The 25,411-nt window shown below is 41.3% G+C and overlaps 1 protein-coding gene across 1 annotated transcript in view; it reads right to left on the reverse strand.

Moving 5' to 3' along the window:
- The window catches only part of ARL8B (ARF like GTPase 8B), a 60,188-nt gene extending 44,274 nt beyond the window's left edge, over positions 1-15,914 (reverse strand). Inside the window, exon 1 of the mRNA XM_079713388.1 lies at positions 15,648-15,914. Within this exon, the coding sequence (XP_079569514.1) occupies positions 15,648-15,770 (123 nt within the window). The 5' untranslated portion in view covers positions 15,771-15,914. The remainder of the gene's footprint in view (positions 1-15,647) is intronic.
- Positions 15,915-25,411: the final 9,497 nt, after the last annotated feature.

The following is a 25,411-nucleotide window of genomic DNA, read 5'->3' on the forward strand; positions in this document are numbered from 1 at the left end:
AGAGTGCAGGCTCAGTAGTTGTGGCGCACGGGCTTAGTTGCTCCGCGGCATGTGGGATCTTCCTGGACCAGGGCTTGAACCCGTGTCCCCTGCATTGGCAGGTGGATCCTTAACCACTGCGCCAGCAGGGAAGCCCTAGCCTAGGCATTCTTGACAGAAGTAGTGGAGGCAAGAAAATGTTTATAAACACAATTCTGATGTCAGACTGTGGAGAAAGCAAACTGTGGGACCTATCATTAGGATACATTACAACATGGCTTTTACTTTACTAGTCCTTTACTGCCCACTTGTAACATTTTCTGGCCTTGTGGATTTACCAACTTACCTCCTCCACTGATAACATCATGTGGGCTGCTTTGTCTTCCCCCACTGTAAAATGTTTAGCAGCACTGTTTACTTTTCAAAATATTAAAGTTAGTAATTCCCTAAAAACATTTTAAACTAAAATACATCAATTCTTTTAGCTATCTATTTATTTGTGTATCAGCGGAAGCATCTCTTATTCAATGTTTATCAGTTTGGCAGTACAGTGGCATGGCTGCTCAAAATGATCTGAATACGGTCTCTCTCAATGGCTATTTTTCACCCTCTGGCTCTCTGGGTGTCCCCAAAAAAACATTAAACACTGTAAAGTTACTCCATTAGCCCAGTCAGTGTTATCAGAATTGCTTCATACTGAAACTCAGCTCTTAAATGATGGACAATCATGAAACACTGAGTCACTGTACACTGCTCAGGTTCCAAACTGCAGAGCCTTCTAAGATGCTAACATCATTATTTATTCAGTAGCTGTCTACAACCCCACTTACTACCATCCGGGTGGGGAGCTTGGAAGGGAACTGAAAGTGCAGGAAGAGGCTGAAGTAACAAGAATGTTTTTCAGTTATATGTGATTACTGCATCAAGAATACGTTAGTTATTAGCTAGAATACATGTTGCTGGCTCACCCTATTAATAACAATAAAAATAACAATAGCATCACAACACCATTTGATTTATTGGCCTCACTTTACAGAAATGGAAGTTAGAGGTCAAGGTCTCAAGGTCACACACTCAGCTAAATAGTGGCAAAACTGGGATTTGAACCCAAGCCTAAACTTCAAAGCCCTAATGTTATTCACTACTTGAATATAATACTTCAGGCATTTGAGGGTTATTTGTTGATAAATAAGCAAGGGTCATCATTTGTCCAGAAGCTTGAAGGCAACATTAGGACGCTAAAAGCAACAACAACAGAATACACACTCAATGGTCAATTGAGAGGCTGTAAATAGATACTATGCTAGTATTCTACTAGCATGTGCAGTAAAATACCCACTTAGAGCAATGAGAATCTCTCCCACCAAGCCAAAACTAGTAACCACAGCTAAATTTACAAACAGGAAGACAAACCATATAAACCAGCAAATTTTTCAAACGGTTGCTCCAAACATCCTAGCACATCTAGAGTGGATTATAGCAAAGGACAGCCTGTTATTTTAGTTTCTCTCTCACAATAACAGAAAACCTTCATCAAGAATCAGAAACTGGGGCTTCCCTGGTGGCGCAGTGGTTGAGAGTCTGCCTGCCGATGCAGGGGACACGGGTTCGTGCCCCGGTCCGGGAAGATCCCACATGCCACGGAGCGGCTGGGCCCGTGAGCCATGGCTGCTGAGCCTGCGCGTCCGGAGCCTGTGCTCCGCAACAGGAGAGGCTGCAACAGTGAGAGGCCCACATACCGCAAAAAAAAAAAATCAGAAACTGGTCCCCAGCGCCCATTACACCTCTACCCTGACACTCAGGAGCCTTTCATCCCCCACTGAAACTGAATCCCTACTCAGTGCTCACCTGAGGAGTGAGGGGTTTCCATTTCACCTACCATCTAACTGGAGCCCCTGCCCCTGCCCTAATTCCCAAACATCACATCAACCGCAATGATAATTACTAACTACGGAGCATTCACTATATGCCAGGGATTGTGCTGATTACCTTACCTCATACCATGAGTCCCTGGGGTACCTAGTCTCACTCCCAAATCACCAATGAGCAAACTAAAATTCTGAGGGCATCACAGAGCTTTGACAGATCTAGAATTCAAATTTAGGCCTGTCTGACCCAACATACTTAAACATGACCCGACACTGCTTCACTCTATTAAGTCAATAATTATGAAGAACCTACTGAGTCAGGCCCAGAGCTACACTTAGCGGGCATAAATAATAATAAGTAAGTTTACAGTCTGGAAGTAGGGACAGATGAACAGGTAACTGGCTCAAGTACAATTCTGAACAAAGTATTATGACAACAGAGCAAGGGACAATTAACTTTGCCTGGGAGAAGAGTTGGGGCAAGGTTTCACAGATCTGGGACCTAAACAATGTGTAAGACAGTGTCATCTAAGGGAAAAGGAACACCGGGAGATAAAAACTGTATTGTAGGCCAAAATAAAAGTGTGTGTGTGGGGGGCGGTTGCTATCTTGAGTGTCTCATTCTCCTTCATTACCACAGTCTAACATGGATTCCAAAGGCCTGCTTCCTCTATCCTTCTCCCCATACCCACACTGGCAAATTTAAGACCCCCTCCTAAGTCTCACAAAAACACAAGAAAACACTAAGATTTAGAAATGCTCCTAGAAACGATAAAATAGGGGCTATTTAAACAACCAGTAAACCAGACAAAGTATTTGGCAACAAACAGCCAAAGAAAGCTAAAATCGCATATGGAACACCACAAGGTCATGTCCAATTTCCAAACTAGTCTGTCACAGGACTTGGAAGAACTGTACTTATCAGGTGGCAAAGTAAAATCCTAAAGGATTTGTCTGTCCACATGGATTCATCATAGTTTGCCTTCTTTATGGAATACAACATTCAGACTGAGCACTGGAATTGTATTTCAGATCTATCTAAAAACTGTGTCACTTAAACCTTTCTTTACCCTATATAATGAATATCCACTTAACAAAGGAGCCAAAAAAAATCATACAATGCATTGTGTGCGAAAGCACTTCATAAAACAGTCAACTGTTTCATTAACTAAATAAATGAAAAGATTTTTCTTGAATGCCCTGTGTGATGGAAATAAAGGAAAAGGAGGATTAAGAAATAGTAGGATGGGGCTTCTCTGGTGGCACAGTGGTTAACAATCCGCCTGCCAATTCAGGGGACACGGGTTTGAGCCCTGGTCCAGGAAGATCCCACATGCCGCGGAGCAACTAAGCCCATGCGCCACAACTACTGAGCCTGCGCTCTAGAGCCTGCGAGCCACAACTACTGAGCCCACGTGCCACAACTACTGAAGCCCATGCACCTAGAGCCCATGCTCTGCCACAAGAGAAGCCACCGCAATGAGAAGCCCGCACACCACAATGAAGAGTGGCCCCCGCTCGCCGCAACTAGAGAAAGCCCACACGCAGCACTGAAGACCCAATGCAGCCAAAAATAAATAAATAAAATAAATTAAAAGAAACAGGAGGTCTAGGAACATTCTTTGTGTTAACCACCCTTGAGAACGACATAGTGTAGGTGGCAGAGCCACTTCCTGTCTTATTTTATGGTAATGTCCACATGTTCCAAGATGAACTGATGTCTTTGAGCACTATAAATCCACGACAGACTGCGCTTAGTGAGTCTCTAAGCAGACATCAAACTGCCTGAGATATGAGAACTGAGGATCACACTTTGTTTTTGCAACCACACAGTAAAATAATCAGTAATGTAACCTGACAAGAAAGAAAAAATGATATTCTAAGCCTAATACTATCTATAAGCTTACCCAGCACCTAAGAAAAAATCCCAACATACCGGATACTCTTTATGTTTAAAGAAAATAAATTACACATACCAACTTTTCTCTTCAGTAGAAAGACACTAAACCAGACATGTTCCAGGGATAGAAACATTCCTCTTCAAAGTAGCAAGGGCTTCCAAGACTATAAAAGAGTATGAGTCACTCTGAACACACAGCCTTCATTCAGCTGCGTAAAGGACCTGTTATGGAAGGCCTGCATTCTGGGCACGGATTAATGCACCTAAGCACCAAAAATAAATCAAGATAGCCCAACTGGGGCTTCCCTGGTGGCGTAGTGGTTAAGAATCCGCCTGCCAATGCAGGGGACACAGGTTCGATCCTTGGTCCGGGAAGATCCCACATGCCGCGGAGCAACTAAGCCCGTGCATCACAACTACTGAGCCTGCGCTCTAGAGCCCGTGAGCCACAACTGCCGAGCCCGTGTGCCACAACTACTGAAGCCCGCATGCCTAGAGCCCGTGCTCTACAACAAAGAGAAGCCACCGCAATGAGAAGCCCGCGCACCGCAATGAAGAGTGGCCCCCGCTCACCACAACTAGAGAAAGCCCACGCGCAGCAACGAAGACCCAACTCAGCCAAAGATAAAATAAATAAATTTATTAAAAAAAAAAGATAGTCCAACTGCAATTCTGAAGGAGTGGAGATATTCTGCTTGCTCTTTGCATACAAAACACTGAAAAGACTTTGGATGAAATTTCAATTCTCAGCTTTAGTGCCACTGTACGTGAATATAGTACTAATTCCCTTCCCAAACAGCATTCCCTTTATATCGTTAATTATATAATACATTCTATACTCAACTTATCCCCTTCTCTTCACCCATTCCCCCTTCTCTACCCCAATATGTGCTGCTTGTTGATCACACAACCACATTCTCCACCATTCACTTAAATCCTTAAAAAGGTCTTTGACTACAAATTCCCCTTTGCCCTGTACATCTGACTCAACTGCTCAACTGTACCCACTCCACTTCCATAATAAAGCTCACTACTTTCTCTTACTCCCCACCCCACTTAATTACCTCTCAACTAGACTTTTGTAATAATCTTGTAACCAATTTCTTTCTTGATGCTCTCTATATTGCTACTAAATTAGTCCTTTGGAAACACAGGTCTTCATTCCCATGAACAAAAATCTTCAATGGCTCCCCATGCCTACAGATTCAAATTTACTCAAGGCTTTGTGTTAACTGATTCAACCTATTTTTCTAGCCTTTTGGGGTTTTTTCCCTTCATGCAGGTTACACTCAATCTGACAAAAGTTCTTGCCCTCAATTGTGTCTTTGCGTCTCCTACTGTTCCTTCATGGCACTAGAAGCTCCACAACAGAAGGAACCGTATCTCTTTTGTTCTTCATTATGCGTATGTTGCCTAGAACACTGCTTCAAATACCCACTGAATGAATGAAAACCACCCTACTCAAAGCTCAGCTCCATGGCCATTCTCAACACAGTCCCACCCAAAGCCAACAAACTGCCTTTCTAAAACTCCCCTGATGTCTTCCGTGAGGGTGGGGAGATTCCCATAACATTATGTGCCAATTTTAAGGCACTTAATATTTCTATCCTATACATGGCTACTATGAGGCAAATACTCTACCACAAATAACGTTGCCTGATACATTTATGAATCATCTCCTACCATGATGCCTTGCACACAATCTGAGTATAAAAGAATAGATACACTACTTTGCTGTTATAGTCATTCATTCACTCAACATTTAGAGAGCTTACTATGTGCCAGGCACTGTTCTTTGCACTGGGATGCACCAATGAAAAAAGGAAAAAGCCCTGCCCCTATGGAATTTATATTCAGAAAACAGATGAAGACATTAAGCAAGATAATCTCTGATGGTAGTAAGTGTGGTGAAAATTACAATGGAGGTGACATGATCAATCCTGACTGGGGAAGATACCTACCATACACAGGATGACAGGGAAATGTAAAGCTTAAGCTGGTCAAATCATTTGGCCCACTTCCTGGAACTCCAAAGAAAACTACAAAATGAAAGTTTTAGGCGCCAACATTTCAATCACTCAACAGTGGAAAATCATGCCTGTAACCAAAATGTACACATAAGGGTTAATTAAAGCCTGTAACATCCTTTTTTTCTTTTTTTAAAAAATATTTTTAAGATAAGGGTAGATGTTGGTTCCTTGGATTGAGACAGGAAGGGATCAGCAATTCCGTCTTGAACTGACTGAACGTGAGTTGCCTATTAGCCGTCAAAGTAGGTAAATCAAGTAGACTACACGAGACCACTCAGTATGTACAGCATGATCCCATCAATGTTGTCAAGAAAGCATATACTGGGCATTATGCTAAGTGAGATAAGTGAGACAGAGAAAGACACATATATGGAATCTAAAACAAAACACAAAAAATCCCAACTCATAGACGGAGAACAGATTGGGGCTGGAATAGGTGAAAGGAGATCAAAAGGTACAAACTTCCAGTTACAAAATACATACATAAGTCATGAGATATAATGTACAGAAAAGTGACTATAGTCACTGTATACTGACTATACTGTATTGTATATTTGCAGTTACTACAAGAGTAATCATCACAAGAAAAAAATTCTAACTATGTATGGTAGTGATGTTAACTGGACTTGGCTGTTGTGATTATGTCACAGTATATACAAACATAGAATCGTTATGTTATACAACTAAAATTAATATAATATTATATGTCAAATACATCAATTTTTAAAAAGCCGATATTTGTATATATAAAGGGAGAGGAAAAAAATCTGAAGGATATGCAGCTTAATATTAATAGTGATTAAATCTCAATGGTATTAAAGATTATTTTTTCCAATCTGTATATCCACACTTCTTTTTTAAACAATATGGATTTTGTGTATTTTTTTAAATGTTTTAAGTTTTTTAATTCAGTCACTGAATGAAGAAGTAGTAAGATCAAAATAAGGAAATCAACAGCTAGTGGAGTGAAACAGGTAGATTTTAGAGGGAGAAAAAAGTGAATTTCCTCCATTTCCCAGTTTTTCCTCTGAAAGAAACTATTCAGAAATGATTAAATCTATATATTTGTGTTAAACCATTCTCCAGACAAAATGAGCTTTCAAGAAAATAGTAAAGAAAAAGTAACCTAGTGATGAGTGTCTAAACCAGACACCTTAAGCCACCTTAAGAGAGGAAACTCTGCCAAAAGCCCTTTCTGGCCCAGCCTGCATGCAGTCTGCAGAGCCCACTTCTCATCTAGGGGAACAGGCCAACACAGACACAGAACAGCGCCTGCTGGGGCTTGCAAATTTACAGCTGTCAACAGTGACTGAAATCCACCTGGATCTTAAATCCTGGTTTAAAAATTACAACAAACATACACAAAAAGCACTACTATGGTTTAATACAAATTTAAAAATTTCATCTAAGCATACATTTGTACAGGACACCTGAATTCTAGAGGGCAGGTACTACTCAAAAGGTTCACTCTTTTCTTCCTGTTGGGATCAGTCTACCTTTCCACCTCTTAAATAAAGCAGCAAACCATCTCAGCTTTTCTTCTGGCAAGAGGCTGGGATCTTATAACCGGCATTTTATACTGGAGCCTTTATACTTTTATTTTATTCTCTGATCTATGAGTAAGAGTTCCAATTCCAGGTACAGGAAAGCACCACTAAATTCCCAAACAATAAGGCTGTCAGTGTTTATTCACTCTTCACAAGCATCAAAACCAAAGAACAGAGAAGTTAAACGACTTGTCCACAGTCCTGCCATTAGTCAGTGGTGGGACAAACAAAAGAACAACTCATATTTCCAATTCCCTGTGAATTCTTTCCATAACAAATAATACATATATATACACCTACACACACACACACACACACACACTGTCCAAGGAGAAGTATATAGATTAACCTCATTTTCTAAAAGGAAGAATTATATGAGTAGGTTCATCAAAAATAACTAGCCTAGGGCTTCCCTGGTGGCGTAGTGGTTGAGAGTCTGCCTGCCGATGCAGGGGACACAGGTTCGTGCCCCGGTCCGGGAAGATCCCACATGCCGCGGAGCAGCTGGGCCCGTGAGCCATGGCCACTGAGCCTGCGCATCCGGAGCCTGTGCTCCGCAGCGGGAGAGGCCACAACAGTGAGAGGCCCGTGTACTGCAAAAAAAAACAAAAACAAAAAACTAGCCTATCCAGGAGGCTAAAACATTTTTTCTACCAGCCCATCTCAGCTATCAAAAAAATTCAACATGATAAAATATAACGTGCTCAAAACTTTTCCAAGAATTAAACAAAACCAAACCTTACTTCCTAAACAAAAGCTACAAATATTTAAATATAATTAAGAGAAATCTAAATGATAATTGAGCATAAAGGCTGATGATTACATCAAACGTTACCCCTGACACATAACAGTTACCATTTAGAGCGCTCTCTATGTGCCAAGCACAGTGCTAAGCACTTTACATACATTCATTTAATTCTGAAAACCACTCCAGGAGGCAGTTCTTTGACCATCTACATTTTACAGAGGAGGAAAAAAATGAAACACACAGATGCTAATACAAGTGATATACAGCCAAGTCAATATTCAAATCCAAATCTATGACTGCAAAACTCTCATTCCTAACATTATGCTACACTTTGCATACTGAAATATGAATATGGGTTCAAAAGACACTTGTTCTTTATTTTATATTTTAAATGTAATATTTGTCCATTGGAAAATACATGTTAGCACCTAGTGTATGCCAGAAACTGTTTAAGACACTTGGAACACATCAGTGAACAAAAAAGAGAGAATTCCCTGCTCTCAAGGAGATCACATTATAGTAACCTAGCAGCTAACACATGCCTTATTTTGATCACTGTTCAGTGTTTTAGAAGTATAAACCCGTAATAACTCCATGAGGTAGAAACTACTATTATTCCCATTTTACAAGTAAGGAAGCAGATACTGAGTGGTTAAATAGCTTGCGAAAAATAGCACAGGTGTTAAGAGTCAGGATCTGGACCTAAACAGTCTGGCTTTCAACTCCCAACCTCCATGCATTCTAATTCATGTAGCCACTTATACATATTCCAAATAAACTCAACCATACCACATTCATATACCAACAAATTTAGGCTCAAAATATATTCTTACAGTAACACTATTTTGGTAGATGCTTAAGTAACTGTCATCAAGTAAATTGATACAAAAGACATTTTTAGAATCATTTTGCCAATCATCATACAATTTTTTTTTTAACAAATGATTACTTTTCTAGCCCAGTTTAGGAGGAAAGGCCTCAATTTTCAAGAGAAGTGTCACTACTTAGATACCTGAATCCTAAAATTATTTTGCCAGTATTATAATTTTTTTAAAATACAGTATTCTGGGGCTTCTCTGGTGGCGCAGTGGTTGAGAGTCTGCCTGCCGATGCAGGGGACGCGGGTTTGTGCCCCGGTCCGGGAAGATCCCACATGCCGCGGAGCGGCTGGGCCCGTGAGCCATGGCCGCTGAGCCTGCGCGTCCGGAGCCTGTGCTCCGCAACGGGAGAGGCCACAACAGTGAGAAGCCCGCGTAATGCAAAAAAAAAAAAAAAAAAAAAAAAAATACAGTATTCTTAGAGATAATTTCTAAATGAACCCTAAAGCTTTATTAATATTTTAATTTTTAAAAAAAGTTTCTGTCAGGATATGAAATAAGAATCTTATTCTATTACATAAAACTGGGCAAACTATGAAATCATATCCAAATACAAGATCCAATATCTAATTTAGGAAACAATATAACGGGACTTCCCTGGTGGCAGAGTGGTTAAGAATCTGCCTGCCAATGCAGGGGACACAGGTTCGAGCCCTGGTCTGGCAAGATACCACATGCCACGGAGCAACTGAGTCCATGCGCCACAACTACTGAGCCTGTGCTCTAGAGCCTGCAAGCCACAACTACTGAAGCCCGCACTTCAAGAGCCCATGCTCCGCAACAAGAGAAGCACCGCAATAAGAAGCCCCCGCACTGCCATGAAGAGTAGCCCATGCTCACCGCCACTAGAGAAAGCCCGTGCGCAGCAACGAAGACCCAACACAACCAAAAATAAATAAATAAAATAAATAAATTTATTAAAAACAAAAAACAATGTAACCTTTAAAAAAATAGCACAATAGAATGTAAGACTTGTGGTTTTTACTTTGAAGAAAGAAATTAACTCAAATCACTCCATTACAGATTTCAATTTTGGTTTGTCCTGTCTCAGAAAAACTAAATACCTTAAATTATCGTTTGATTTTGACCTATTCAGCAGACAGGTTAATATTTTTTTCCTTTGTTTTTTTCATACAAGAGCTCAAAAGACATGAATCAACTTTTACAAGTATAAATGATACTCAAGTTATAAACTTAAAAATTTCATACGCTATAGCTTCAAAAAGTGGTCTACCTGGCAAACTTTCTTAGACTCTGGTTTAGGAAAAATTGCTTTTAATACATCCCCCCCCCCAAAAAAAGTGAGCAGCATCCCACTATAATAGAGCAAGATTAGGTAAGGACTGCACGGAAACATGCCGTAATTCTGGAATACAAACCCCTAATGCAATCTACCGGAAGTTTAAAACAAATTAGACTGTGATAGCTAAAGGGGATGAGCTGTATTTATATGGCTTGCCTGCAAAGTTCAGTAAAAAAGAAAACTGAAAAAGGAATTATGTTCTCTATAGTCTCAGTCTTAGCAGTTGCTGAAGCATAAATAGGTACTTCTTAAAACATTAAACAAAGAAACAGAGCAATTATCTGATAGGATAGTTTAAAAATACTGCTGGTTAATTTTACCTTACCAACAAAACTAAGTATGCCCTAAAAATACCACAGGACAAAGTGTTTAAATGAAGTCCAAGTTTTGTTCAGAAGACCTTCTCAGTAGGAGTGCGTACTTTCTGGAAAGCAATTTGGCCATTCGACATGAAATATGTTCATACCCTTGACCCAGTGACGCCAACTCTGGAACCCATCCTCAGGAAATGCAGATCAAACTGATGTACAACAGCAAAACCCTGCAAACCACTCAACTGTCCAATAATGAGGAAATGATCAAATATACTGTGGTATATCCACAAGATATGCTATAACAAGATAAATTATGAAGGAATTAAAGATGGTTTTAGACACAGAAAAATGTGTACACCGTAATTAAAAGAAAACAAACCAGGATACAAACATTATCTCAAGACTTTTTTAGCCATTTAGATATATACTTTTTAAAAAAAAAAAAGATGAAAAGGAAATACTCTGGTATGCTGACAGTAGTTAACTTTGGATGGTGGAGATAACAAGTGGTTTCTTCTATTTATAGTATTCTTTTCAAATTTCTATTAATGACCCTGTGCTATTTTGATAATTAGGAAAAAAAATAGATCTTCTAAAAATAATATGTAAATAACTGTTCTTTAATAGGTGCAATGTATTTTGTATCCATGTTCACTGATACTCCACTTTACCTCTGAGAAACGCAGTGCTTTAAGTTGTGAAATATCCTCTAAGTTAGTAAGTTAAAGCGCCTAATGCACTCTTAACAGCTTCTTACGGAGAACATTTTGCTTTGAGATTCTAAGCCTGCATGGAAAACACAATGGGAAAGCGGGTAAAGAACTTCGAAGAAATGCTCCTTAGCAGGATGCCTCCTGTTCCACAACTCTGAATCCGTATCTGAAGATGACCTCACTGGAAGGCCAGCTCCTACAGTCAAGTTTCAGATTTGCTAAACTTTACAGGTGAGCATGTTTTCTTTAAAAACTATTTTTGCCCTTCTTACCCCAATGTAATTCAATAAGAAGCACTCTGATCACAGAACTATTTCTGCTCTTAAAAGATATTAAACGTAGTTCAATAACCTAACAATGCCTGTTAGCCAGTTATTCAAATGTGCAAACATAGTATTATAATATTCCACTATTGCTACTTTCCATAGATTATCATTCTTTCCTCTAATTCATGTCCTCAAATACACACACACACACAAACACTGTGTGTGTGTGTATATTCCTCCAATGTTAGTCAATATGCTTAAGAAGGTTGGATCTAAAATGCTATCCAGATTCGTAAGAGTATATTTATATTCAAAAAAGATGTTTAAAGGATTAAGAGCTCCCAATTCACAGCTCTATGGTTCTAACCTCAGGTAGATCTACAGAGGCAGATAAGTAGAAAGTGCACTGGCCCTGGGTTCTAATTTTATCTCAGCTACTAATTAGCCTTAGGAATTTCACTTAACCTTTCTGGATCTCCTACCTACATCTCTAAAATGAGGGTAAAATTAGACTACTTAATTAAGGTTTTTACAAACTCTTAAAAAAATTATTCTAGGTCCAGATTTCTACAATCTTTCCAAATATCTCCTTTTCCTAACTCTCAGCAGTAATAAACTTTTCCTTGGATTAACCTTTGAGCTATTGACACTTCACAAAAATGTAGACAAATTTTTATAATACTACTAATTTCAAAAATACACAATGTCTATAAAACTTATCCCATAACATTTTGGTAAATCCTATTAAACATTTCTTCGTAAGTATCCTATAACCCACCTAAGGGTTTCAGTTAAAAATAAAGATTACTCAACGTACATTACACATACAAGACACATGTTTTATTACGTAATAACTGCCATAATACTTAGCAATGGGCAGTATTTCATTTCCTAACACTAATCAAAAAAATTAAAGACTAGATGTGTTTCTTTTCTGTTTTTTTAATGTTCAAAACAAAGAGAACACTATGTATATTAAGTGTCTCTACATAAAACATTAGATAACATGAAGTATCATTTGGGGTTTGAAACCATAAGAATATGAATTTGAGGACTGAAACTCTCCGTAAGCAGACTGCCTAATTTCAGAATGGACCAAACCCTGCATGTAAGTAATTCAGCTTCACAAACCTTTTGAGTAAGTTAAATGACATCACTCAAAGTTTTCTTAACTTTTAAGGCAGAAAATATAGACACATTTTAATTTGACATTTACAAAAAGTTGATTTTTACCTAAGAAAATTGGCTTCACCTGAAGCTTTTCCTACCTGGCAAGTTACTAGTTGAATTTGAGAAATAAACAGCCAACTTTCTAAAGTAACACATAGGAGTCAACGCGTCTGAATTTCTGAGTCTATAAATCAAACACTTTATACAAAGAATGCAGTTGATTTTTTTTAAGATAAAGCAAATTTACTATTTTGGACACACTGTTTCTATCTAAAACTCTGTAAATTCACTTTTAATTACTTATTCCTCACCCTCAATATATTCTATAAGAACCACAGATTAGGTTAAAATCTGAGGTTTAAAAAAAGGCATGAAATTTACTGAGGTCTCTTTTTTCCAGCATCCTAAAGGCCACGGGCAATTACCGTCACGATTTTTTCTTAACAGAACCTACCCACATCGTATCATTCAAAAAGAATGGTATAGGGAATTCCCTGGCGGCCCAGGGGTTAGGACTCAGAGCTCTCACTGCCAAAGATCCAGGTTCAATCCCTGGTCGGGGTACTAAGATCCCCCAACTCGTACCGCGCGGCCAAAACAAAACGCAACAAAGAGTCTAACGTTAAAATAAACGGTTCACTTTGAGTTCAACAGCTTTCCAGATGTCAAAATAATCTAATGCAAAAAAGGGGGGAAGGGGGAGGACATGATGTGATTACTTGCCACAATCTAGGAATACACTACAGCAGTCCACATTTGGATACATACACAAATTCAAAGACGGAAATGACCCCAGCTAATTCCTTTCTGAATATTTTTCAAAATATCGTTTCTGCATTAAACGAGTATACCCGCTACAAATAATAACAGCAGTTACCATTTATCTAACCCCTTCTATAGGCAGGCACGATGCGAGTCACTTAACATCTGTCATTTCAGGTACTCACAGCAACTCTGTAAGAAACCTATTATTATCTCCTCTTAATAGATGGGAAATCAAGGACTGAAAGAGGATACAAGGCTGCTAAGTGGCAGAGCCAGACTGCAAACCCAGGGATGCTTGATTTCAAAGTTCATGCTCATTATACTAAGCTACACTGTCTACTGAAAACACAAGCATGGAAAATTGAGCTTATATTTTTAGAAGTTCCTCAAAGATTTACTAAACTTTTTTTAGGTTTCCCAAGAATAACTACTTCTCTGCAACAAACAAGACTGACTGTAGTAATACACCTATATACACTATAAATTAATTCAGTCTTGTCAAAAAGATAGAATTTAGGAGGAGACACCAATTCTTATCTGAAAGGAATATCAGAAAATTTACAGTTAAATGAGCTCAGCTGCACTCAGGCTGATCTTTTCCACATCATACAAAAGTTCGAGTATGGATACTTAGCCCAAAGTTTTTCCTTACTAATTTTAGTGGTACTAGATACACATTCCACTTTTTTATGACTGTTGAAAAAATAGTCATCTCAAGCACCCCCCCAATCATATTATACAAAAAGAGCCCGAAAAGTAGGCCAATTTTCTTTATGTTTATATGCAACATTCCTCAAAGGAAGTTCGGATTTCTGCTGATCTCTGTTTCTCCAAGTCTTACTCATTCCTGTTGCTCTATAACTGCAAGGACTAAGAGGCACGAGTTACACCGAGTTGTGTTCCCTAACAAGGAAGGCGTGTTTGAATAATTTCAGTAACCCAACCAGTTGGACAGCTAGTCGCCTATTTTTTCACCCATCATCTAAACGGTGGAGGAACTGCTGCCATCTCTCTTTGGAGTAGCTGGGCAAGCACAAGCAGGCCCTATCAGCTAAGACTGAGTCACAGCAACTCTTGGGCTGTAAATAAAGACTGACGAGAATCTTTCGCTCTTATTCTTTCCCCAGCCAACCAGACAAGCAAAACTGAATGATCCTCCTTCCCCTCAATCACTGCTGAATAAACACCATATTGTATATAGGCTCCCAGGGCAATTTCCCTCCCAGACACCCATTCCCTGGGCGTGGAATAAGCTACGTTCCTGCCCAGACCCTTCCCCTCCCTTCATTTAAGAAGCACCATTACAAAAGACCACCCCCGCTTTTTCAACGTAGTTAACTTTACGCTGGCTGCAGATCTTACCCCCTAGATGAGGACATTTAGCTCTAGAAATGCAGAGACCCCCTAACTGCTCGGCTTAATAAAAGCTGTGCATTTATAAATCAATTATACTTCAATTAGATAAATAAAATATAGAATAAATTAAAATAAAATAAAAGCTGTGCACTACTTTGGATTAGCTGGAAATGTCCCTCCCCACCTTTACCGGGGAGCGCAGCACAATCAACTTGATCTTGGCCCCTCGGGAAAGGGGTGAAAACCAGTAACTGAATTACAGCGGAGAAGCTGCCCACAGCATTCAGGAATGAGTCCCCACCGGTCCCCTGCTTTCCTACATCGGGGCTCTTCGTCCCGAGTGGCTAGTTGAGAGGATCTCAATTTTTATGCTTTCTCACGGGACACACAGAGTCGCCAAATCCCACCCTTCAGGAAAGTGATAAGCTGGAGTTAACCCTTCCGCTGCCCTCACAGACCAAACCCGAAGGAAACCCCAATCCCCCAAGCGCCTTAAAAATGTGACAAGCCCAATTCCACCCTTTCCAAACCCCGGCCGCGATAAGAACACGGCGCTTGGAAGAAGACAACTAAATGGAATTAACCCTTCAGCTGCCGATCTCAGCGCTACACTTCAGCCACCAACACACGCGAAGCTCCGAGTCCTAACCCTAGGAGAGGTGACAAGCACGGCTACTCCCTCCCCCAATACACACACACTCCCAAGAGCCCCGCCGCGCAGAGGGGACCCCCGCGCCGGGCCTGCACGCGGACCCCGCGCCGGACGCGCGGGCTGCGGCGCCCCGGGCGGGTGAGCGGGAGGGCACTCACCGCGATGACATTGACGAAGGTGGTCTTGCCCGAGTACTGCAGCCCTACGAGCGTCAGCTCCATCTCCTCCTTCCAGAAGAGCGAGCGGAACCAGTCCAGCAGGCGGGAGATGAGAGCCAGCATGATGGCGGCCGGGAGGAAGGACGGACGGGTGAGCGGGCAGGCAGCGGTGGCGACGACCTCCACACAAGTGGGCCTCAGCCCGGACCCCCCAAAGGCTCCTCGGGACCCCGGCGCGACGCTGGCGGGCACGGGCTGGCGGCTGCAGCGGCCGAAGCCAGGAAGCCGAACGGGTCATATGACTCGCCCTACCCCCCCACGCTCGTCCCCGCGCTGCCGTCTGCGCCTACGGCAAGAGCGGCGGGCCCCCACCCCCACCCCCCGGCCAGGCGCGACCGCCGCCTACAGCGCCACCTGTTGGGGCCTCCGTGCAGCACCTGCGAGCCGCCCTTGGCTCCTTTCCTACTACCCTCCTTGGCTCATTCATATTGGTTCATTCATCTTTCATCCTCTCTACAATTGTTTATTGACAGTCCGCTCTGTGCAGAAAGACTTCAAAACTCTGGGGATACAGCATGGAAATCCCCGTCGCATATAACAAAAGATGGAAGCCACAAGTATTTATCAGTAGGGAAGTGATAACCCCAGTATGTTCCCAAAAGGGAATACTATAGAGCTGTTTAAAAAAGAATGAGAAAGTTCTATATAAACTGATATGGGATGATGTCCAGGAAATATTTTGAAGGAACATAAATGCAAGGGGCCAACTATGTATTAAATGACATCTTCAGTGTAAGATGAGAAAACAAGAATATATATGAACATATATACAAATACGTATTGTAGTTGCATAAAGAGATACTGGGAGACTAGTAAAAATGGTTTCCTATGGGGGTCAGGGAAACTGGATAGTCAGAAACTGGATAGTTCCCAGAAATGGGAAAGAGCCTTCTCTGGATATCTTTTTATATCATTTTCACTTTCAACCATGTAAATGAGTCACCTGTTCAAAAGTTTAATTTAACTAAAAAGTACATTAAAATATCTGAAAGCTTTTCAAATTTTAAAAAATCCCTTCCCCTGAGGAGCTTACATTCCAGGGGGGAGATACGTAATATAATAAACAAATAAATATAAGATATAATGCCATGTAGTACTGAGCATTATAAAGAAAACTGAACAAGAGGATACAGGAGTGGCCCCTGTTCTAGGGGTTAGGGTCAGAGTAGACCTCTCAAAGGAGTTGGCCCTGGATGGGAAGACCTGGAGGACATGAGAATGAGAGCCAGGCACACATCTGGTGGAAGCACGTTTCAGACAGAAGGAACAGCAAAGACTTTGAAGGGGGAAGGCACATGGAATGCTCTAGGAATAGAAAGACAGTCAGTGTGGTTAGCTCAGAATACTAATACTAAGAGATATGGATGGAGAAAGATGCAGAGACCAGAGAAGTAGGGTATGGTGGCCCTAGTTCAGGTCTTGATATGATGGGGAACTCGGAGAGTGAACCAGTTTAAATTTTTAAAAGTTTTCTCTGGCAGCTCCATGCAGAGCTGACTGTAGGAAGGCATTATGGGTTGAAGTGTGTCCCCATGAAAGATACGTTGGAGTCCTAACCCCCAGTACCTCAGAGAGTGGCCTTCTTTGGAAACAGGGCCATTGCCAATGTAATCAGTTAAGATGGTCTTAGTGGAGTATGGCGGACCCTTAATCCAAAATGACTTCTTCTCCTCAAGAAGAGTAGAAGATACACAGACACAGGAGGGGAGAGACCCATGGGACAACAGAAGCAGAGACTGAAGTGTTGCAGCTGCAAGCCAGGGAACACCAAGGAATTGCCAGCAAACCACCAGGAACTGGAAGAGAGGCACCAGGAACTGGAAGAGAGGCACCAGGAACTGGAACAGATTCTCTCTCACAGCCTCAGAAGGACCCAACCTTGCCAATACCTTGATCTTGGACTTCTGGCCTCCAGAACTGTGAGGTAATACATTTCTGTGGTTTTGAGCCACCCAGTTTGTGGTCCTTTGGTATGGCAGCCCTAACAAATTAATACAGAGGGAAAGAGCAGAAGCAGTGAGATGGGTTCAGAAGCAATTATACTAGTGTAAGGGAGTGATGCTGGTGGCTAGGCCCAAGACTTTGGACACACAGGTGTCGGCTGCCGCGGACCTTCCATTCTAGAGGGAAAGACAATGAACAAGTCAACAAACTAATTTCAAAATGAAAAGTTGAACATTCCTCAACCTTTACAATTATCATAATTTCCTTCACCTCTAAAACCGTTTAATAGAAAAGTCACTTCTTACCTCCCGATTCTAGTTTCACAGTAAAAAAACACAAAAACCCTTTTATCAGGTGTTCCCAGTGGTGAGGACTCAGCACTTCCACTGCCCAAGTTCAATCGAGTTCAATACCTGGTCGAGGAACTGAGATCCCGCAAGCCACGCGGCAGGGCCAAAAAAAAAAAAAAAGAAAGAAAAGAAAACTTTATAAATTATTTTTTATCATAAAAGCACAATACGATGGTTGTAAAACCATCAACTAGTAGAGAGGTATGATAAGAAAAAGAGAATCAGTTTATTGGCATCCTCAATTCCCCATCTCTGAAGGAACCCATTTTAAGAGTTTACTCTTTTTTGATCAAACAAACATTTATACACATATACGGGGTAGAGAATTTTCTCTTATGCACAAAAATGGGAACATGTTGTAGGCATTATTGTAGAGCTTCCTTTGTTCAGTTATAGTTAAATACATTTCATTAAAAAGAAAGGCATAAATATTCAAATAGATATTCAAAACTTATCATTTCCTAATCACTTTAATACAGTTTACTATTAGCTATATATATATTTTTTAATAAATTTTTGTGTTTTTTTGGCTGTGTCGGGTCTTCGTTTCTGTGCGAGGGCCTTCTCCAGTTGTGGCGAGCGGGGGCCACTCTTCATCGCGGTGCGCGGGCCTCTCACTGTCGCGGCCTCCCCTGTTGCGGAGCACAGGCTCCAGACGCGCAGGCTCAGTAGTTGCGCCTCACAGGCCTAGACGCTCCGCGGCATGTGGGATCTTCCCAGACCAGGGCTCGAACCCGTGTCCCCTGCATTGGCAGGCAGATTCTTAACCACTGCGCCACCAGGGAAGCCCTTGGCTATATTCTTGAAGCTATTTACAAGTAGAGTATCCATAGGATGGAAATACCATATAATGGAGAACATTTCTTCCCAACTCCGGGTTCATCGATTCTCATTGGTAGCTTGAAATTAACCACTCTGGGAGTATTTATTTGCACCATGAAAATTGGCAAACAATACAATTTAGGCTTCTCCCTTCCCTGGAGAGCCAGTTGTTAGACATCTACTGGCACACTACTGATAGTACCTAATTCATAGCACTAAAGTGAGAATTAAATAAAATAATAGTACATTAGATTAAGTAAGGTAAAGAAAGGCAAGATGATAAACATTTTGCGTATAGTGTTCATAGTATAGAATGAACCTTCTGATCACAACTCCTCTACCTATCAGCTGTGTGAACTGTGCAAGCTGCCTAACCTCTCTATGCCTCTAATTACTGTAAAGGGAGGTAATATTGTTATCAGCCTCAAAAGGCTATTGTGAAGAGTAAATGAGTTCACATGAAACTCTTATTATAGCGCCTGGTGCAGCCACATTCACTAAATGCTAGTTATTATTTCTGGAACACAGCGACTCAGGACATTTGGTTAGCAATTCAGGTGCTCAGTTTCTCATTTGTAAAATAGGGGTAAGGATACCACCCTTATGTGATATTTTAACTGAAGAGGCATTTTCTTCTGGAGTCAGTCCATCATGTACAAAGTCCTGTGAGTGTATTCTTCCCTTTGAACTTTATCTAGAGTTAAGTTTTAAAAATGGGAATTCATCCTATACACTAAAGATGAAAAATCTGAAAGAGAAATTAAGGAAATACTCCCATTTACCACTGCAACAAAAAGGATAAAATACCTAGGAATAAACCTACCTAAGGAGAGAAAAGACCTATATACAGAAAGCTATAAGACACTGATGGAAGAAATTAAAAATTATACAAACAGATGGAGAGATATACCATGTTCTTGGATTGGAAGAATCAACACTGTGAAAATGACTCTACTACCCAAAGCAATCTACAGATTCAATGCAATCCCTATCAAACTACCAATGGCATTTTTCACAGAACTAGAACAAAAAATTTCACAATTTGTCTGGAAACACAAAAGACCCTGAATAGCCAAAGCAATCTTGAGAAAGAGAAACGGAGCTGGAGGAATCAGGCTCCCTGACTTCAGACTATACTACAAAGCTACAGTAATCAAGACAGTATGGTACAGGCACAAAAACAGAAATATAGATCAATGGAACAGGATAGAAAGCCCAGAGATAAACCCACGCACCTATGGCCACCTTATCTTTGATAAAGGAGGCAAGAATATACAATGGAGAAAAGACAGCCTCTTCAATAAGTGGTGCTGGGAAAACTGGACAGCTACATGTAAAAGAATGAAATTAGAACACTCCCTAACACCATACACAAAAATAAACTCAAAATGGATTAAAGACCTAAATGTAAGGCCAGACACTATAAAACTCTCAGAGGAAAACATAGGCAGAACACTCTATGACATAAATCACAGCAAGATCCTTTACGACCCACCTCCTAGAGAAATGGAAATAAAAACAAAAATAAACAAATGGGACCTAATGAAACTTAAAAGCTTTTGCACAGCAAAGGAAACCATAAACAAGACAAGAAGACAGCACTCAGAAAGGGAGAAAATATTTGCAAATGAAGCAACTGACAAAGGATTAATCTCCAAAATGTACAAGCAGCTCATGCAGCTCAATGTCAAAAAAACAAACAACCCAATCCAAAAATGGGCAGAAGACCTACATAGACATTTCTCCAAAGAAGATATACAGATTGCCAACAAACACATCAAAGGATGCTCAACATCACTAATCATTAGAGAAATGCAAATCAAAACTACAATGAGGTATCACCTCACACCAGTCAGAATGGCCATCATCAAAAAATTTACAAACAATAAATGCTGGAGGGGGTGTGGAGAAAGGAGTACCCTTCTACACTGTTGGTGGGAATGCAAATTGATACAGCCACTATGGAGAACAGTATGGAGGTTCCTTAAAAAACTAAAAATAGAACTACCATATGACCCAGCAACCCCACTACTGGGCATATACCGTGAGAAAACCATAATTCAAAAAGAGTCATGTACCACAATGTTCTTTGCAGCTTTATTCACAATACCCAGGACATAGAAGCAACCTAAGTGTCCATCGACAGATGAATGGATAAAGAAGATGTGGCACATATATACAATGGAATATTACTCAGCCATAAAAAGAAACGAAATTGAGTTATTTGTAGTGAGGTGGATGGACCCATAATCTGTCATACAGAGTGATGTAAGTCAGAAAGAGACAAACAAATACCGTATGCTAACACGTATATATGGAATCTAAAAAGAAAACAAAAAAATGTTCTGAAGAACCTAGGGGCAGGACAGGAATAAAGACGCAGATGTAGAGAATGGACTTGAGGACACGGGGAGGGGGAAGGGTAAGCTGGGACGAAGTGAGGGAGTGGCATGGACACATATACACTACCAAATGTAAAATAGCTAGCTAGTGGGAAGCAGCCACATAGCACAGGGAGATCAGCGCGGTGCTTTGTGACCACCTAGAGCTGATTCACTTTGTTATACAGCAGAAACTAAAACAACAATGTAAAGCAATTATACTCCAATAAAGATGTTAAAAAATACATAAATAAATACATAAATAAATAATAAAAATGGGAATGCAGGATCATGTGCTCAGATACATTCCCAAGTCATGTGTAAAGGTCAGGAATCCCATTGTCCTGGGAATGTGGATGAAGAGGACAAGGCAAGTGATCAGAATAACCCATGTGTTTGCTATATGGCTGTATAAGAAATGGAAAACTCTATGGCATCAGAGCCGGATGCATCCTTGAAGACCATTCTAGTTTTGGCTATCAGAAAAAGAATTTGAAAAAGAATAGATACATGTATATGTATAGCTGAATCACTTTGCTGTACACTTGAAACTAACACAACATTGTTAACAAACTATACTCTAATATAAAATAAAAAGTTTAAAAAATTAAAAAATAAATAAATACAATAAAATAAATAACTCTCCCCAGGTGGGTGAGAAGTTGATCTGTGAACTTAATTCCAGATTCTCCATTCTTTGGCCACTGAATAAAGCTTGTGCTGTGTCAATCTCAAAAAAAGAGAGAGAGAGAGAAGAAAACTGAGGCACGGAGGAGGAAATATCACAGCTAGGGACAGGATTTTCAGTTGTAATCTTAAGAACAGGGACCATTTCTACTTAAACTAATAAAGTCATTCTGAGAAAATGAGTGGTTAGGGTCTCATCTCTTAGCTGTCTGTTTTGTCAGCCTCACATTTGTCTAATGAGATAATAGTTTTGGACAAGGAATAAGATGGGTGTGACACATTCCGTATGTTCCCACTGGCCTAATTATCAGTTTCACAGCATTTTAAAATGACAGCACCTGAGCCTTCTCCACAGGACATGGCCGCATCTTGGCCAAGTCAGTCAAAGAGCCAGAATCTTTCCTTAGCCATGGATGTCAGCCCAGGTCATAGAGAGAGCCCTTCAAAATTGACAAGGGGCAGAATACCAGCTTTGTCTTTTAAAAAGAGAGTGTCAACCTCGGGAAAAGGGAAGCAAGAACCAGTTAGGGAATTCTCTTTAGAAGGAACACTCCTCATCATTCTAAAACTGAACTCGTCAACCCCCGTTGTAAGAAAAGTCAATGATTTGAGAATTCCAAGGGTGGAAAACAGATACTAAACAGATGCTCAGGGTGATGCAAAGAGCACTCTGCTGGCAAGGAAAAGCCTTACCTTGAATAAAAAGTTCTTATTCTGGCTTTAAAACCTAAACAGTGACCTTGGGCAAGTCACTTCCCTCCTCTGGGCTTTAGTTTCAACTGTCTGTGAAAGGAACCAAGTGAGGTAAGGAAATGAAATAAAATGCAACAAAGTAGAAGAAACAATAGAAAAAGAAAAGAATACAGGTACTGGATAGAAGCATTAACTTTTTTCAAATAGATCTCTCCTTCATCCAGGTCATCAGTGCTTTTTGGTAGATTTGATTACTGGTCAGTGTTATGGTTTCGGGGGTAAAAGTGTAAGCAGATAGGGAAGGGGGTGGCGGTCCTGGAGAAAGAGAACTAGGCCTGGCTTTCTTGACATAAGAGAAGCCATTTTTGGCCTAAGCCATTTTGTGATCTAAGCCTAGCCACAATGTTTATCTTTGAGCAGGTCTCAGTAACTAACGATCTGAAGAAAACAAGGGAAGACAGGAACAAAGGAAAAACAGTCAAGAAAACAATAGTTCAGCAACAAAACAGAGTCCTAGTTCCTTCTCGAGGGATATACCTAACAACCTGACACAGATCTCAAAGTTTTGCAGAAACTAAGGCCCCACCCCGGTGGAGGATGGTAACAACATGCTGAGATCCCAGACTGGTCAGAACCCAAGGAATGATGATGCTGACCTTTTCCAACCCTCCTGACTTTAATCAACCAAAGACTGGATTCTGGCAACCTCTGCCTCAATTCTATCCTGCATTCTCTTCTGCTCAAGCCCCTTCATGAATATGCATGTACTCAATTTTAAATGTCCCCATTTGCTATTTAGGGAGACACTGCCTTGGAAAAAGATCCCCAGTGTCCTCCTTACTTGTTGCAAGTGATAAATCCTTCCTTCCCCCCATCTTTGGCTTAGTTGTGCTTTTGGGTTCAACACCCACCAAGAGATGAATCCAGTTTGGGGGTAACAAAAGCCTGCCCTTTGGAGTCAAGCAGGAGCAGGTTTGCATCCCAATTTTCTCCCTTCTGACTTTTGGCAAATTACTTCACCTCTCTGAGCCTAAATGGAAATAAGATCTGCTTCTCAGGGCTGTCACGAGAGTCAAATGAAACAACACAACGACACCTCAGCACAGGGAAGTGCTCAGCCCACAGAAAGTGCTCCTTTAATCTCACTGTCGCTACTTCTCACATCTGAGATCCCAAAGCCTAACGTGGAAATTCCCTCTACGCCGCCCAGTAAATGACTGACCCAGTCCCCTCCTAAGCATTCCCATTCAACAACCACACGCCCTGGGGGTCCTCTCTCTCGGCTATCCTCACAGCCACTTTAGGAGCACTTAGGATACATACAGTGGTTTCGGTGTTGAAGCCAGGGTTCCTCAACCTCAGCACTACTGGCATTTGGGGCCTGATAATTCTGTGCATGGGCAGCTGTTCTGTGTGCTGTAGGATCTTTAAAAGCATCCCTGGACTCCATCTACTAGGCACTGGCAGCACACCCTCGCCCCGTTATGACAATAAAAAACGGCTCCAGACATGGCCAGATATCCCTCGGGGACAAGATTGCCCCCAGCTGAAAAACCACCAGATTCGACATTAGTTCTTTTGTTTTTTCCTATTTCCCACTGTCCTGTCCTTCAAATCCAATCTGGGGCAATGGTGGGAGTGGCAGGAGTGGCCCCCCAGGTAGGAGGAGTATTTTATCACTGACATTTTCAATACTGCAGCACAGCAGTACTAAAAAGCAGATAAATTACTGTTGGTTTGTTATTGGGTTTATCTTCTCACCAGGAAATGCATCCCTTCATTGCGGCACCCAGCATCCCGCCCCCTTGCTAGGCCATTGCTCTGTGCAGTGATTCTTCCCCGGCACCCGTTATTCTTACACCATAAAAACAACCTGCAGTCACTTTAAATGGCTGCGCACACTTCAGGTTCAGTAACAAATATATTCAGTTTTAAGAAACTGACAACAAAATTATTGCAGGTAAAATTTCTCCTGCTGCCTAGTTTGAGCCAGCTGCAGACTGGACCTTTGGGAAGGGATATAGGACAAGATTGCCTGTTTCTGTTTCCTGGTGTATTCGCTTCCCAGGGCTGCTGTGAAAAAGGATCACAGACTGGGTGGCTTAAACAACAGACATGTTTTGTTTTACAGTCTGGAGGCTGGGAGTCTGAGATCAAGGTGTCAGCAGGGCTGGTTCCCTCTGAGGGATGTGAGGAAGCATCTGTTCCAGGCCTCTCCCCCCAGCTTCCGGTAGATTGCTGGCAACCTTTGGCATGCCTTGGCTTGTAAAGGTATCACCCCACCTCCGCCTTCATCTTCATATGGCGTTTTCCCTGGGTGCATGCCTGTTTCTGTGTCCAAATTCCCTCTTTTTATAAGGACACCAGTCATACTGGACGAGGGCCCACCCTGATGACCTCACCTTGATTACCTCATTTCCAAATAAGGTCACGTTCTGAGGCACTGGAGGTTAGAACTTCAACATATCACTTTGGGAGGCACAATTCATAACACCTGCCCAAGTGGCTACCTCGATTCTCCCATCAGTAGGATGAACATGTAATTTGTCATCCAAATAGGACCCTTTTGAGACTGAAAGGGGGTGCTGTCAATAATTATGCCAGAACTTCAGTTGTAAACCAGAACCATCCCAGTCAAACTGGGGCATATGGTCACCCTACCCACGAAGCACAGACCCAGTGGATGCAGGGAGCCAGGTGTGGGGGGCTGGAAAGTGTTGACTTGACTGACAAGGCCATAGTAGGTGCTGGCACTCTCTGGGCGTGGCAGATATTTCAGGCTGATGGTTTCCCTCATGGAGCACTGGAAATATCTCACCTGCAGTTC

This window comes from Hyperoodon ampullatus, assembly GCF_949752795.1.
Source record: "Hyperoodon ampullatus genome assembly, chromosome: 10".
NCBI lineage: Eukaryota > Metazoa > Chordata > Mammalia > Artiodactyla > Ziphiidae > Hyperoodon > Hyperoodon ampullatus.